This window comes from Musa acuminata, chromosome BXJ1-9 (genome assembly GCF_036884655.1).
Source record: "Musa acuminata AAA Group cultivar baxijiao chromosome BXJ1-9, Cavendish_Baxijiao_AAA, whole genome shotgun sequence".
Taxonomy (NCBI): Eukaryota; Viridiplantae; Streptophyta; class Magnoliopsida; order Zingiberales; family Musaceae; genus Musa; species Musa acuminata.
In genome coordinates, this window is record NC_088335.1 from 49,153,759 (window position 1) to 49,171,046 (window position 17,288).

Sequence of the window (17,288 nt, forward strand, 5' to 3'; positions counted from 1 at the left end):
AGGTGCTGTAATCCAACGGTTAAGAGGAGAAGGAAGGGCTACATCAGTGGGTAGCTCATGGTCCAAACACATATCTGTATTATAATATATCAAAACGACAGAGGAGTGATGATGGATGGGGAACAATTTATTTATTTGCCACTTTACTGTAAGATACGATTGTGTATTCCATCTAGGTGGCAGGATTACTGGAATAATAATAATTGTCCTCTCTTTTGGTCATCTTGTGGGATTTGTCGACAAGAAACTAGAGGAAAAAGCTTTGCGTCACCTTTGGTACCCATTAACGCAGCACTGCAACGATGAGGCATAATCTAGCGTGTATTTAATAACCAAAATATTCTGGTCTGTGATTTCAGGAAGATCATGACATTAAATAACATGATGTGTATGAAATGTATTGCTGGCATTTTCTTATAATTTTCCCCTCGAACAGACAGCCAAACAAAATCGCCTGAGCTTGTAATGCCATCAGATTTAGGGAGACTTTAACACCCAAAAATCCACATGAACAAATGGTGGACGGCACTCACGACTTCAACCAACAGAAATGTTCATCTTGGAGTTTGTGGATATCTCTCAACTAGCAACAAATATCACAATCCACAAGAGCTTATCACCTGTAATACAAACCAGAAAACGAGCAACATATCATTGTAGATTAGACACACAACATACCAGTGTCGATTAACACCTACAAACCATATTCAAGGAAAAACCTCAATAGAAGGAATAAAACACACGAGGCATAAAAAAGAATTGTAGTTCAAATGCTTGTATTCTGCACAGGGTTCTAAATAGAGTAAGTGATTGTTTCAGTTATTCCTGCAGGCCTGACATCCTCTAAGTAACACTAATTTGTACACATACACATCCTCTAAGTAACTCTAAGTTTAGTTCCAACTCTTTCTCAACATACCCCAAGACAGATCATCATTGTAGTATAAACATTACAAACAATGATGGAAAGAAACGGAGAAACAATCGAGACAGATCTCCACAAAAATCTGTGAGCAGGATGCTGCAACCTTAATGCTTTTCACACTGAATTGATGGCCTGTCCAACTACTCTAGAGTAGTTTCCCCTTCGGACACATGGCGCTTCCACTTTCCATCGCTATGCCTCGATCGTCTTGGTGCCATCTCATCCATGCTCTTCTCACTCTCATTTTGGAAACTTTTTCCTGGGCCATATTTATGGTCGGAAGCCCTTTCACCTTGCCAATATGCACCGTCATCATCTGCTCCACCGACAGCCCCAGCCATCACCTGGCTCCTGTTGCCCTGATCAGATCCAGTCTCATACCGATCATTTCTATCACTAACTGGTCTCCTGTGGTCCCTCTTTGCAGCCCGACTGTTCAGTGGAGGAGCTGGAGGCTGATGTAGGAAAGGTGGGACTCCGACAGGACGATTTGCCCGACCCATCCCAGCCATTGGCATGCCACCCATAAATGGAGCCCGACCAGGACCCATCATCATCCCAATGTTACCCATTGGGAAAACAGCCCCTGGCTGTGGGGGCCTACCAGAAAAGACCAAGCCTGCTGAAAAATCACCAGAAAATCTCGGGCCACCAAACGGTGGAAAAATTCGGGGACCAAAAAGATCTGGTGTAGAGAAACCATCACCATAACCAAATCCATCAGCCCCCATCATTATAGGAGGGAAGCCACGAACACCGAGCATAGGTCTTCCTCCACGTACCAGTGGCATGTGTGGCTGCCACATCATCCCTCGTCCTCTTCCTCTCCCGTGTGCAGCTTGGCCGCTTTCATCATCTTCCTCACTTTCTTCTTCCTCACTTTCTTCTTCCTCATTGTCCTCAAACAGAACTATATCTGGATTATCTGTTGCCTCATCTGCACCACCTCCCTTGGCCTTTTCCTCGTCACGTTTGGATTCTGCAGCTACCAGCATAGCCTAAACCATAATCCACCATCAGAATTGAGATAAATTTTAGAAAGAAAAATAAAGACAAATAAAATAGCATCCAAGAAGAATAACTCAAATTGATCTATGACCAAAATGACAACAATTCAGCAATATGAGCTACAAAATTGGGCGATTTCACAGTAAGTCCCAGATGGTTGAATATACAAGCAGATTTACCTTTCATAGAAGTGAATCTATTAAATGAAATAAAAAGGAAGACAACAAGATGAAAACAAAAAAGGCAGTTTAATGCATGAAGCTCCAGCCAATATGGAGTCTAGGGAGGGCCAACAGCCTTACCTTTATAAACAAAGAGGTCATTACTGTGATTCAACTCCATGTCACCTTTAGATCATGAAGGAGCAACTTAACCATGATGCCAAATTGTACCACCCTCAACATTGACGATAGTAATAAATGAAAACATTTAACAATTAAGGCCTTGGCATGAAAAAAATGAGGCAAAAAAAAAAAAAAGAAGAGTGGATCTTGAAGTTCCTAAATTATACAACTATCAATTACTGATGTATTCATATTTGCACAGTCATAAGCACCAAAGTAGATGGAATCAAATACAACCAAACATGGGATCCAATTATGTCAGGGCCTCGAGTTGAGTGTTTTTTTTTTCCTCAAGCCTCTTCCTCTACTTCAACTCTTGTATCAGTTATCTCCACTGCTCAAGCTTCAAAGAGATGCAAAAAATGCAGGTAATCGGAGATAAATGAGGAATCACATACACAACTTATCCAGGTGATATTGTCAAACCTTTACTTTTTTATTAAAAGATATCACAAAAAACCAAAGCAGAAATTATGGAAAAAGACAAACATTGCAGACCCACAAAGGTAGATTAATGTACAAATTACTAATAAAATGAAAAGTATTCAAAAAGCAAAAAGCTCATTCAGTAGACTAAACATGAGCTGACTGCGTAATAATAAGGATTCATGGATCAAGGACATGCATTTCAGTGGATGTTCAACATGGACCAAAAAATAGCAGACTTAATAATCCAGAGGCAAATGACTTGGTAACAAGTGAATGTTCTATGTCCCAGGCATTAAACACTCCAAAATCAGAATCTGAAAATTGATGTCATTCTGATGACCTGAAAACATGCGTTGAGCAACAGACAAAAGAAATGGCATTGCTTAGGCAAAAAGCAGTCAAGGCTCTTGTATTTTGAAGTTAAGACCCTTGAGATCTTTTTACCTTTTTACTAGTGATCACTATAATTTTTGCATCAGTGCATGCACCTACCAAGAATAACACAAATTCCCTAGAATCTGCTGCATAATCTGCATTGTACAACCCTAACAGTCTGAGATTTCACAATATCTTGAACTCTAATTTTCCTGGACATATAGTCAGATTGGTTTAATGTGATAATCAAGTAGGATTTGAAATCACCAATAGAAACTTTTTTTTGCCCATGGCAACTTTTCTTTCATGGCATTGTGCACTCTTCTGTCTCCCATCTTCAACCTGTTTTAGAAAGAAAAAACTCCATCCAAAATACACGATAGGTTTACCATAAACAATGTTGTATATGTATATTCCTGTATGTGCAGACAAGGGACAAGAAATAGGCAGAAAATTCAATTTCATAATGCATTGGAAAACTGATCTCAGGAATGGTTGTTTATAAATGTCAAGCCTATGTTAGTTCGAAATGCTGAGTTCTGAGTTATGATTAAATAAGCAAGGACCAGAACATGAAAGGAAAGCTATTAACTTCACATAAAAGGTAGACCATGCAGTGTACGCATAAGGGCTGTTAAATATTTAATGCAAAATTCTATGATAGGATGGCAAATGCTGAATTGCATAAGAAACCTTATACAATTTTTTGTTCCAGTGCAAATTGTGAGAAGAAACTATGAGATGAACCCAACAAACCACAAGTCGTGATTGTCTATTCAACTAAGACACTTAATGAGATGTGTTCACAAAAGGGGACAATTTTGGAACTGGAAAACTACTTATAATAATAACTCTTATGTGTTAACTCTGGATCTTCTTCACTCCTCACTATTAAGCCTCACTGGTTTTTTACAAATAATCTTAAGTTACAAAGTTGTAAAATCTAGTTTCGATTTTATTCCTGATACTTCATTGATGACAAAAAAAAGAACTTATACGTATAACAAGGTTTGAGAAGGTTAATTCATACTTCAGCTACAGTGAACAAATACACTGCAAGGAACAAAAAGTTGAGACAGTCGAAAGGGGTAGCAGCACACCATGAGCTCACTATCTGGCTCGAGATAAAGCAGTGAAGCCAACTGTTCACCAATAAAAGGCTCCAACTCTTGACAGTCTCGACTTATCTGCAATTAAACAAGAAGCCAAAAGGTAAATAGATGTGTTAATAACAAAATTATTTAATTCCAATAGAGAAAAGGTAATGTAATTACAAGAGACGTAATTTGGTATTTTTTACATAATTATAAGTAATCTCACAAGAGCTGCTAGGTAGGTACTTTATATGATTCAAATTTGATGTGTCATTTTTATTTTTATGATCATATTTAATTATTTATCAATCATAATATATATATTTAAAATTTTAATGTTTAGGAGTGCCTCACTTCGCTCGAGCAGGCGCCTAGCGTCTTAGGCGTTTTGAAACCTTGGCACCAAAATATTTTTGGACCTTGTTGTCTTTTGACACCTAGTTCTTTTAAAAACATTGGTCACATTTACCTTGGAGTCTGTTGAACTCCTTTGGTAACAATTTCCCCTTACATATTCTCTACCAAAATTATTATGTGTTCGTTTCTATGTCCTCATCTCAGCAACATTATTCTTTTCTGTACATATATTTTGAACTGCCCAATATCCAAAAAGCATGGTTGCTGACCTCACAAGGTGCTTAAAACTTTTTTCCTTTCAATACCAACCATACTACAATCATACAGAATTCCACTGTCCACACAAACCATCCCAATTAAACTCCATGTATAAAATTTATACATGTTAAAAGTAAATAATGCAGCCAAACTCAAGTTGATCTAGATCCCTCTCAATTATCTCCATGTAAAAACTCATGATATATTTTTTTTGGGCACATGGTGGATGGTAAATGAATTTGGAATCTCATAACTTGTGATAGAGAAATTTAGAGGTAGTAGAGTAACATAAACAATTTAAATTGCTAGCATGCAAATCAGTGACAAGTTTTTATCCTAATCAAAAGAGTTTTGCTTTTGTTCAACTTGAAATGAGCTGCAATCTATTCATAGGCAGATACAGTTTTCAGAGATAAAGTGTTTCGCTCAGAGATTGTCAGAGTGATTTGATCCATTTAAGTAGCATTCTCCCCTCTCTCTCTCTCTCTCTCTCTCTCTCTCTCTCTATATATATATAATGTGTGTGCATGTGTGCAAGCTCATGCACATGCACATGCATGTGTGGGTACGTACAAAGCCTATACATCAAATATGGATAATGTCTGCTGATTAAAGAAAATAAAAAGCAGATGAACTTTGTGAGTTACACCTTAATGATATTTTTGTATTTTACTGTTACATGAGATGCAGCCAATAAAAAGCTGATGACGGAAGTAGGAAATAAATCCTGCCTGTTGTAGCAGCTACATTTGTTTTAGCAATTAATGTAACACTTAAAGGAGTCTAAAATAACTTTCGAATCTGAAACGATTCAAGAAATCAGAAATATTTTTGATATTTCTGAAACAAAATGCTCTAGACCGACTATAAAAAAAGAACCCAGGCAAATCCTTGAATGCATAGAGAATAAAGCTCATCTGATTACAGAACCAAACAGGCCCTAAAAGAAACTAATAGGAGCATTAATAAATTATAATAACCCGTTTCCAATGATGACAAAAAGCTAGGGATAGCATAGATAAATATCAGATGGTTGGTCATCTTGATTTCTATCAGAATTCATTATTCATAGATTGCAAAACATTGAAATTAACTAAATTTAAACAATCACTTTCAAGAGGATTGACTTAATATAACTTCGATTTTAGAAATGAATTGTCAAGTTATAGTACAAGTGAACCAGTCGAAGAATTTTACCAGCATTCTTAATCATTGCATGCCTATAAGAAAATGAAAAGATAGGAAAGGAGTGTTTTTGACACTGAAAGACTGCATTTCAGTCTACCAAGACTAGTTCCAATCTTGCTGTGATTGGAAAGAAAAAGACAAAAGATATGATCAGATGAAAGCTCTCTTCTTTCTCAATTTCAAATTACAAGGAGATGTCAAACCATACCTTCACCGGGAGATTGTCATTATATGGGTTCCTGAGATGATGAGTTTTATTGAAGGACAACTCACAGAGCTGCAACATGAAATCAAGTCATCAAAAGACATGAGAGATTTATTTAACATGAACTAGTCACCATCTGGAGGAAAAGATTCAATGACATAGCAAATATAAAAAAATAAGGTGATAGCAGATATTTTGCATGTTTCAGAGAAATAAATAGATATGCAATTTCAGGAAGATGTTAAAAAGCTCTAATCTTCATGACTATCTCGTCACATTCAATGAGAACCATTATGTAAGACTGATTTAAAGTAGATCTCCATCAATAGGACATGAGCTTTGTATTTTACCAGAATGAATATGCAGCAAAAGTTCTGTCATCTCTTACACAAGGAACAATTTTCAAATTGCTTAAATAAAACTATAAATCATGATGATAACGGATGTCACATGCCAGTGACATTTGCTTGGCCCTAGGAATCTTCTTCACTATTCTCCTGACAGGAAATGCATCTTTTCAAATCTTCGTGTTAGGAGACACACTTGACGTTGAAAACCTGTTGCTAATTTGTTAGTACATAAGCATTGAGAAATTGAAAAGAGAGAACAATCCCAGAGAAGCAATTTCTAACAAGCTGAGACACACACTTAACTTTGCACTATGCCAAAAGGAAAATAATCAACAGAGTGAAAGAGGAACCAAGCAGGCATTCACAAAAAGCAAAGAGACATGTCTAGACTTAGAAAACATAGGAATCCAAGCTAAATTTCCACTAGCAATTAGATATTGTCAAACTGATCATACCTTCAACCATTTAACTGAAAAGTTTCGACCATAATGTGCAGTTCCATGAGAATATTTCCAGTTCCCTCCACCAACAAATCCACCAATCCTAGATGTCATCTTACCGCATCCCTAATAAATTATAAACAAACATTGTATATTTCAGCACAGACTATATGATCATGAAAAGCATGGTAAGAAATTGAATGAATTTAGATTTCACTTCATGTAATACTTGCCACAGGTTCACACGATGTGGTTCAGGAAGGAAAAAAAGAAAAAGAAATCTATGATACCTGGAAATGGCGAGTTTTGTTGATTGAGAATATCAAAATAACATTCTCTGTGGACTCAAATGCTTCGTTAAGTTTTGCCTCGTTGCTTCTTTGAGTTGCCCACATACCCTGCTGAACAGATATTTCCAGATTTTCCCGATTGCAGCTTTTTACAATAAAATACCTAGTTTTAAAATAAAATTTTAATCAGAATAGCAATATTGTGTCTAGTCAAATCCATCCAAAGGTAGCCAAGTATGAGGATATAATATATTGTAGAAAAATATGCACAACACCCATAAAGTGCAATTATCAATACTACCTGAGTAAGAAAGAGAAATCCAACAAATCTGATAAGTACGCCTCATTAATATTGTTCAGCCTGGTGGAAGAGGCTTTACACTAATAATGGATTACAGCCAACACTGAACTAGTTTACCACATTTATTATACCATTAGAATATTTACAACAGTAGTCACATCATAACACCAAGTCTAGGAATTTAGAGAACCACAGATACCAATTTTCATCTGCTCAACATGCAGTGTGTAAGCCAAGGGGAAAAGCCATCCCAATCATGCAACTAACAATCAACATCTTACAATCCACATCAAGGAGGTTTGAACAGTTCGGGCTACAATCCTTGTATGATAGGTCAGAAGATCATAAATATTGGTTGACATTATGGATAATACAGCATTCATACAACTCAACTTTTCTATTTACACATTATTCGACAGTGTTTTATTCTTTTAACCACTTTCACATTTGAATGTTTCAGCTAGCTTAACTGGTAAAGATTTTAACAGTTTATCACAAGATCTGAGCTCGAATCCCACCTTCACTATTTGCCCTTTGCAAAAAAAAAAAATCACTTTGACATTCTACATACCCTCATGCAGAACTATATTGTATCCAAAAACCATTGACAGTTTTTATCATGGTAACTAAAATTAAAGCTTGCCTCTTATTTATGTTTGTTAGACATGATGTCTTCTCCGCTGATTTAATTTTAGCTACAAATTGATTTCTAGTTTTACAGAAATTACAAATCATTAGCTTTCAAGAAAGTTGCAGATAAAGAAAATATGCAAAAATATGCAGATAAAGAAAATATGCAAAAAATGTCGAGTGATATTCATAAAATAAAAATCGGCATTTAACGAAAGTGCCCAATCTAGAAGACTTTAGTCTAGCTAAATCCTTAGCCTAAATTGTGATAAAGTAAATTTTGATTCAAATCCTGTAACATTAGTACAACAGGATGAATAGCATTTAATGTATTAAAACAAACAAAAATTGTATTCAGACATCAAAAGCATGCCCGATATTCATAAGTTGATAGAATATATGAAAGCTCTATAAGTGTATGTTTACAATGGCTCTTTTGGTTGAACCAACAAGTAAAATCGGCATGCCAAGAAAACTATCAATTATCAAAAGCTCGTCCAATATTTTAAATAAAGCAAGGTAAAATACTTATAGCCATCAGTGTACATATGCAAATGGTTCTTTGTTGGACCACCAAAGCAAATATACAATCTGAAAAATATCCAAATTTAAAGCATGATTCATAGTATAATTATGATCTGGCTACATAACTTCAAGTTCATTTGCTTTCAGGGGATGTGGTTCAAAGCTACTTTACAAAAGTGAATCTCAGGTTGCTGTTACTTCACGAGTATGTCAAACTATGACAAGGCTGCTGGTTAGTACAATGTACAATCTGTGTCAAATAAGTTAAGTGCAGATAAGCAAACAAAAAACAAAAAGAGCACAACATCACTTCAATACATGATCAAGATCAATAGATTTGATCCACTAGCTAGTTCTACATTTTACCAAGATGATTAAAATGTAATGCAAATAGTACAACCAATCAATGAGCTACTTCTGCTTGCCTCTTGGTCCTGTTTGCAGGTCAGTCAAGCAAGTAGGATCAATAACTGGTAAGCTCTCTTGCTCACTGCCATGTAAGAGGAAAAAGAAGTAATCCTAAAAGAATGAATTCCCAATTACAGTATTAAATAACATTGATAGAGTGAATGAAGTCCAAAATGGAGTCAGCGTTTAGACCTCTTTAAGCTATATACAACTTGATCTTGACCTTTAATAATCATGTCACAAGTAATATACTACAAGTTTTCACAGATCAGACAAATCTAGAAACTCCAGACACACCTAGATTGTCCCTGAGGGAGTGGAGATGCAGTTCTAACAGTTTGATTCGACAAGGCATTTGAAATACTTGGGACCTGGTTCTCCAATGATGGAATTGGCAGTTGTTGCTGCTGCTGCTGCTGCTGCTCGGACTGCTGCACTAGCGACTGAGGCAGCTTTACATCTGATGGTTCAAATGAAGAAACTGGTTTGACTCCTGTATTTTGATTAGGTAACCCAGGAGTTGATGACAACTGATTCTTATCTGGTTGTTGGTTATAACTATTGTTATTGTTTCTGTGGTGATAAAATCTGTTTGAAGACCCATAAGCAGAATTCAGTTGCTGTATCTTCTGGAGAACTTCTTCAACAGGAGGAGGAGGCCCAGGAAGTTTGGCATGACGATACCGACAATCAGGTCCATTGGGGCAGAAACCAAATTTGTACCTGCACAAGATACAAAGTCAGAAACTCAAGTTAAAATCTCCATAAGCTTAATGTCTGACACGTTTTCCCATAAACTGGGCATTGATGTCATAAAAAAGCATTACAACAATCATCAATCAAAATTTATTCATACTGTTAAGATGTGCTGTTGTGATGATGATACTAAAAACCAACATCAACCCACGAATAGTGGAATTTTTATTATCCACAACCAAATATTCATTAGCAATAAAAATTCCATCAGAAAAGCAAAAGCATGAAAAATGAGAAATGAAGAACAATGTCGCTGTTATGTTTTTTTGAGATAAATGTATTAATTTTCACTCTTTCTAAATTTAGGATAGAAGTAAAGAACCCGTAACCCAATGAGAGTCCCATTTACAAGTCCTCCTCTAAAGAAGATAATCGCTACTACTGTGCCCTTTTCATCTTCATCTTCCATATATTTCCTTCCACCCAACTGCATTCTCTTTTCATAAAAAATGGCAAGCAACAATAATCTTTTTCTGTTCAGAAAAGGTGAACTAACTTCCATACATGTGCTCAACGTGTTGCCAGCAATAATCCCCACACTGTTAATCCATTTGTACACCACCAAAACACTCACAGAGAACACTATTTTAATCTTCATACTTATACATTTGTAGGATCTTTATTTCAGTGCCCAAGTCAAACCAAACCACAGAATTGATGTGGGTATACAGGCCTTACTCAAGAAATGATGATAGAAACCAACAATTTTAACAATGTGCTCACCATTTAATTAACATGCCCCACTCTAAGCATCATATAGATGAAATTATTAACAGATAATAAACTGCAGCAATGATGCTGAACAAAACTGAAGTCATCATTGAGTCCATTGCAGGTTAGTGTCGGGTTTGTTTTGACTCCAACACTCGCACGATCTTAACACATTTTTATATTTGATGTACAAATAAGGTTGCCGGTGGCTGCAACTTCTGCGTGTTTGGCTGGATGAAAACTATTCTCCCTTTTAGTCAGCAGACCCTACATATTTTATATTTTATTCTAAAGATTCTTCTCAGTTCTTCTCTTTCTCTACTAGGCCTGCAAATATCCTCTCTGCAGATAACAGAATAAGCCTACATATTTCTCTTGTTTTCTCCCTATTCCCCTAATTTGTTATTCTTGGTGCAGGTTTCGTTCAGAAGCATACCCTATTGATCAAAATCCGAAACCTTCATCGCTTAAATGGTCTACACCCTGTGATCCCTTTGCTAAGCCGATGTTACTGTTAGAGACAGATGACCCTATTTCCATCTAGTGGGAGGTTTGATCCTATTTTTTCAAAAGGAACATCGATATGAAGCAACAAGAACAAGAAAAGAAGGATGCAGGAACATGTAAGTTAACGTGAAAAAGAAGTTCACATCAAGAAATCATAGGAGGGCCAAATTGAAATCATAGACATCTTCAAGAAAAAGTTACGACTGGAGATCCGTCGCGTGATGAAGCGATCAGGCACATAATTAGTGTAACAATTATCAACAGAAGCGAAGAGATATTGTTCTAAATACATACATATTGCACTCCTTGATGTCCTCGTTGGTGTGCTTGTAAACACAGTCCTGCTCGCGGCACTCTCCGTACTGCCGGAAGAAGCGGCACACCGGCATCCGGTCCTTGTCGTACTGGTGGAGGAAGCCGCAAGCATCGCCCTTCATACAAAGGCCACGCAGCCAGTGGCGGCACACCGTCTGCCGGAAGCTCCGCCTCCCGGAAACGTTCCCGCCTGCGACGGCCATCCGATCGGCCGTGCCAGAGGGAGAGGAGGCTCCCGCGCTCGCCGCAGCGGCGGTGGGGTCAGACGGCGCGAGGGGACCAGAGGTCGCCACCGCCGCAACGGAAGGGGCGGCGACATCGAGGCCGCCCTCAAAATCGAAGTTGAGGGATCCTTCGGGTTCATCCATCGAGCCCCGGCCAGCGTTCTTGGGGCTGATCTCCGGGTTGGGAGTTAGGGTTAGGCTTAGGACTTAAATCTTGCACCGAGGAGACGACGGAGGAAGAGATAAATGCACGCCGTTTTTATAAAAGATTCACCCTCTCTGGTTGCTGTTTCTGTGGGACCCGAAGAACCTATGAAGGGGTAAGTGGAATCGAGTGGGGTAAGAGTATCGAGATGACCGCTACGGGTGATATCACGTACATACCAACAGAGACGAGCCTTCTCATGGTATTTATTTTGACGGTAGATACCGTCCCTTTCTTGAATCAGACGGCGGCTGTTGCGGTCGCGTCGAGAGGCGCTTTGGATAGATATATATGTGTGTGTGTGTGAGAGAGAGAGAGATGCATTCTCTTAAATGCTTGCTTCGTAGTTGGTCCGTTGCATTCACAAAGCCGAGTCATCACTCGGACGACAAAACACCATGAAATGTATTACACGCTTGAAAATAAGAAGGCAAATGAGGAGGTTTGCGGGAAGGATTCACTAAACGAACAAACAGATCAATCACCGTCGGTTGCGGATCCAACGGTCAATTTTTTGGTCTACGCAGAACCCAATCGGACCTCTGGGCCGCTTCTACGGGCTGGACTGAAAGCCCATCCTGGCCGGAGCCCGAACCCGGAGCGGCGGGCGTGGACGACGAAAGCCACCGCCGCCGCGGCGAGAAGAGCGGATCCGACGATGCCGCACGCCACGCCCGCGGCGAGGAGGACAGCACTGGGACCGTCCCGGTGCTGCGGCCGCGGCGGCGCCAGCTTCCAGGCCGGTTCGGAGACGTTCTGCGCCTCCGGGAGCGCAACCTCCGGCCGGCCGCGGAAGAATGTCACCATCGCCGGGGAAGCCGGGCCGGGGTCCTTCTGGTGCTCGAGGCCGTGCTCTGCTGGCCGGACGTCGTGGGCCTCCGATTCGACGACCCAGGCCGCGAGCAGAAAGAGAGCGAAGAGCTGCAGACTCGGCGCCATCAGTTCTCTTCCAACGAGGCCTCCTCTTCCGCAGCCTATGATTACGTCTTCGCCCCAAAAGCTGCAAAATGATAACCAATATAAACTCTGGTGGACTGCAAAAACTTCATCAAAGAAAGCTTCTTTTTTTTCTCTCTGTCGATGGAATTTCTAATCTTTACCAGCAAATTTTCCGGGGAAAAAAATCGAATTTTCAACTAAGAACGAAACATACAAATCTTCGAAAGAGAAATCAAGTTCAAAAAGAACAAGAAAAGGGAGCAGACTGAGCAATTGTTGCTAGTCTATCATGCTGAGACCTGTATGACGATTATAAACCTCCAGAAAAGATATCCTCTTGAAGGAGAAAAAGAAATCAAATCTTTCAACTCAGATCTAGTGAGAGGAAAAAAGATGAGAAGGATGGAACAGATACCCCGCGTTGTGATCACAGGAATGCAGCTTTTCGAGATGGGACAAAGGCTGCAGAAGGTCTTCTGCCTCTTTACTCTTTGCGGAGGAAGGGGACGGACCTGGGTGGAGTTAAGTGGCGTCACGAGGTCTTGCGGGTTTGTCGGCGATATGAGCTGCTACAGATGCACGAACAGTAGGTCGGGCTTGTCAGGTTGCAGCAAACCCAATCGAGTACAGCAAAGCTGGTCCCTGCACAGCCTACTCTCCATTCCGTTCCTCCACAGCTTACCTTCTTTCTTCAACTTACCTCCAACCGCTTTGTCTTCCAAGAAAACATTAGCACGGATTTGTTGACATGCGCTGTTACTGCTTTGTTGAGTGTTTGCGTCCAAATCCCACAGCTCGGCGAGAGGATTCCTACTTGAAAGGGTGCCTCCCTCGGAGTTTGATGTCCGTGGATTCGTAAAGCGGCAGATGCTCTCCTCGGAGAAGAGGAGGTCTCAGCCATGGCAAGAACCGGATTCGTAGTTATCAGTAGTGTTGTGGGAAACAGCCTTGAGCCGTGACCTCGGGGCCGACGCGGCTCGGTTCGGGTCCGGATGACGGGGATCTCTCTGGGGCGTTCCTCGAGCCTGTCGAGGTGGTCGGGTGCGGTGGTCCGATCGGGATGGGGTCGTCATTTCCTCCGGGCATGAACTCCTCGCCCACGTGTCCAGCGGGAACCTTTGGCTTCGCACTTGCACAAAGGTCGGGCCGGGGTGCTCGGCCCGACCCCTCCGACGATCAAGTCAGATGATGTGAAGAGGGTTTCAGATGAAGAAGTCTTTTTGTGTGTATGTTTCTCCTCCCCCTTTGCTAATGAACGAGAGGGTATTTATAGGGAAGCTTACGACTTCCTGAGCTGTCCGCTTGCAGGGGGCAGGCTGGTAGCGTCTGACACTTGTGTAGGCATGGCGTGAAGAATTGAGCTTGAACAGGGTGTTAATGTGCCTCGGTCGGCGTTCCGGTCTGCATTGACCAGGTGCTGTCGCGTCGATCGAGGCGTGAGGCGTCATCTGACGTTAGCCGAGTCTTATCATAATTACTATCCTCATCATATTCCCCCCCGGAAAGAAGTTATGCGTCAATCATTGTAACGAGATTCCGAGGCATGGCTTCAGCTTTCAAGCGGGCTGGTCGTGTAAGTGTGGTCTCGGGAGCATGGAGCCGAGGAGCACGACGCAGGTAGGCTGGCCGCGCAGGTGTGTCTCGGGGGGCATGGAGCCGAGGAGCACGATGCAGGCGGGCAGGGCGCGCAAGTGTGTCTCGGGGGGCATGGAGCCGAGGAGCACGACGCAGGCGGGGAGGCCGCGCAGGCGTGGTCTCGGGCAACATGGCCGAGGAGCACGGCGCTGGCGGGCTGCGGCCGAGGGACGCGGCTCAGGCGGGAAGGCCGCCATGAGGGGAACTCGACAGTCCATGGCCGAGGGATACGGCTTAGGCCGAGAGACGCGACTCAGGCGGGCAAGCCACGCTGAGGTGGACTCGAGTAGACTATGGCCGAGCCATGTAGATATCGAAGGGGGTTAGGTCGGAGCTAACCGCGAACCGGGAGGCAGTCAGGTAGATACTGAGCCTTCGCTCGGAAGAGACTGAGGCAGGGCCTAGATTCCTTTTACGAGGACTACATCGGATAGCCACCGCGGGTGCTTGACTTCTTCTATGGAGCCCGCTGCCAAAAGTCGTCCCTTCTCCTCACGGCCGCCTAGGCCTCCGCCGCGATGTACCGGTTAGCCCGCTGGAGCATCTCTAGCACTATGGTGGGAGGTCGCTTTGCGAGGGACCAGAGGAATCTGGAAGGTCGTAGGGCTATCATAAACACCTGCACCAATAGAGAGGGGTGAGTGTTCGGCAAACCCCGGATTTGCGTGGCAAAACGATCCACAAAATGTGAGAGGGGCTCGTCCTCCCTTTGTTTGAGTCCGATGAGCAATGACACAGACGGTTTTGGTCGTGCATAGGCCACGAAGTGGAGCTTGAAGTCTTTGACGAGCTGGTCGAAGGAGGCGATAGTCCCGGTCTTCAGGCCGCCATACCACGCGTGGGCCGGCCCTCTCAGAGTGGTGGGAAACGCTCTACACATCAGAGCATTAAAGGTTCCGCATAGCGCCATTTGGGCGCGAAAAGCGGTTACATGGTCCGCGGGGTCGGTGGCGCCATCATATGCGTCCAGGGAGGGGAGTCGGAAGTCCGGGGGGACTGCTTGATCCCGTATCTCAGGCATGAAGGGAGATCCCTGGTGTCCGTCCTCCCCGAGCTCTCCCTTGGACCTGCGAAGCTCATTCTGCACCTCGTCGAGTCGCTGGCTGACGAAGCGCAATTGGGCCCGTAGGGAGTCTATAGAATCCGAAAAGAATGCCTCAGGTTCCGGGTGGCCGCTCGGGTTTGCCATCACTGGATCCCCGAGTAGGGCCGGTCGGACCCGAGGTGAAGCAGGGGGCTCCGGAAGTGTCGTGTGTGCCCGAACAGGTGTCTCGTGTTGTCGTAGTGGTTGGATCGTAGGCGGGTGCGCCGAATGAGAAATGAGCGGGATAATGGTTTGCACCATACCCATAAGAGCTCAGACTTGGTGAGCGAGGTCCTAGAACGCCTCGGACGACACGGGCGAGGGGTCGGTGGGGGGGTCGTCGAGCGGCAACAGGCCCGAGTCGTTGAATATCCGCCAATAACGCTCTGAGGTCATGGCGGGGTGTACGTCACGATGATCTTCGTGCGGGGGATGTTCCCTCGAGGCTCCAATCGGGTGCGACCTCTTAGCCGTGGGCTCATCTGAGCCGCTCGGGTGATCACCCGACATTCCGGGCCCCTCCTTCTAGCGCCAATCTGTTGTGGGAAACAGCCTTGAGCCGTGGCCTCGAGGCCGACGCGGCTCGGTTCGGGTTCGAATGACAGGGATCTCCCTAAGGCGTTCCTCGAGCCTGTTGAGGTGGTCGGGTGCGGTGGTTCGATCGGGACGGGGTCGTCGTTTCCTCCGGGTAGGAACTCCTCGCCCGTGCGTCCGGCGGGAACCTTCGGCTTCGTACCTGCACAAAGGTCGGGCCGGGGTGCTCGGCCCGACCCCTCCGACGATCAAGTCAGATGATGTGAAGGGGGTTTCAAATGAAGAAGTCTTTTTTTATGTATGTTTCTCCTCCCCCTCTGCTGATGAACGAGAGGGTATTTATAGGGAAGCTTACGGCTTCTTGAGCTTCCCGCTTGTAGGGGGCAGGCTGGTAGCGTTTGACACTTGTGTTGGCGTGGCGTGAAGAATTGAGCTTGAGCAGGGTGTTAATGTAACTCAGTCGGCGTTCCGGTCTGCATTGACCAGGTGCTGTCACGTCGATCGAGGCGTGAGGCGTCATCTGACGTCAGCCAAGTCTTATCATAATTACTATCCTCATCAAGTAGAGGATCCAACAAGTATTAGCATTTGGCTTAATGGCCACATCAAACATTCCGATTAGTGTTTGGTTGAATAGCTATAGTTAGTATTGATAGGGAACACATTAACAGTCTAACACGTAGACATCACATAAAAATTATCATGGAAGGAAAGAGATCGAGGTCACCCTCGCTCATTTGCTCGCATGGACAAAAGTCCATTATGGGCTATCTTCCTCCTGCTCGTTATGTAGACAAAACGTCAAAAAGTATGTTGAAGCAGTTATGGGTTGTCCTTTCCAAGGCATAGTATAAATGGTAATCCTTGGCGCTAAGCCAAGGGGCTCTCTTCCTGAAAAAATTCATATCCACTAAGCTCTTTGTGACTAACTTGAACGTCAGAGGACCGAATCGAGAAACTTCTTCCACATTGATCTTAATGCAAGTGACACCTCGAGAGCATGATGCCCCCACCACGAAGCCACTTCGGACACTCATACATCTTCAAGTTTGGACCATGTTAGGTTGACTCAAACGCCAACGATGATTTCCTTTAACATTTTGACGCTAGAATAAGGACTTGTCACAGGAATGTCTACACATCATTCCTCCCAATGAATGCATTAGCAAGGAGGCTCTACCTCAAATCCATAGCACTTTTACTCAAGGAGACAACTGTCATCCTTCCCATATGTGGATGCGTTCATTTCGG

At 42.8% G+C, this 17,288-nt stretch overlaps 2 protein-coding genes across 4 annotated transcripts; both read right to left on the reverse strand.

Moving 5' to 3' along the window:
* Positions 1-749: 749 nt before the first annotated feature.
* Positions 750-11,885, reverse strand: LOC135594035 (zinc finger CCCH domain-containing protein 45-like). The gene is made up of 7 exons (XM_065084444.1): positions 11,396-11,885; positions 9,425-9,850; positions 7,264-7,426; positions 6,989-7,099; positions 6,187-6,255; positions 4,182-4,268; positions 750-1,923 (listed from the first exon to the last, which is right to left on the reverse strand). Exons 1-7 carry the CDS (start codon positions 11,782-11,784, stop codon positions 1,066-1,068), a joined length of 2,103 nt encoding a protein of 700 aa, XP_064940516.1. The 5' UTR covers positions 11,785-11,885; the 3' UTR covers positions 750-1,065.
* A 283-nt stretch (positions 11,886-12,168) lies between these two features.
* On the reverse strand, positions 12,169-13,701 carry LOC135594037 (uncharacterized). 3 transcript variants are annotated; one of them, XM_065084448.1, is made up of 2 exons: positions 13,084-13,701; positions 12,169-12,845 (listed from the first exon to the last, which is right to left on the reverse strand). In XM_065084448.1, the coding sequence occupies exon 2, from the start codon at positions 12,782-12,784 to the stop codon at positions 12,365-12,367; it is 420 nt and encodes a 139-aa protein (XP_064940520.1). In that variant the 5' UTR covers positions 12,785-12,845; positions 13,084-13,701; the 3' UTR covers positions 12,169-12,364. The 3 variants fall into 3 exon arrangements, with proteins under 3 accessions (XP_064940520.1, XP_064940519.1, XP_064940521.1); XM_065084447.1 differs by having other exon boundaries at positions 13,200-13,625; XM_065084449.1 differs by lacking the exon at positions 13,084-13,701 and adding an exon at positions 12,946-13,061.
* Between the last annotated feature and the right edge of the window lie 3,587 nt (positions 13,702-17,288).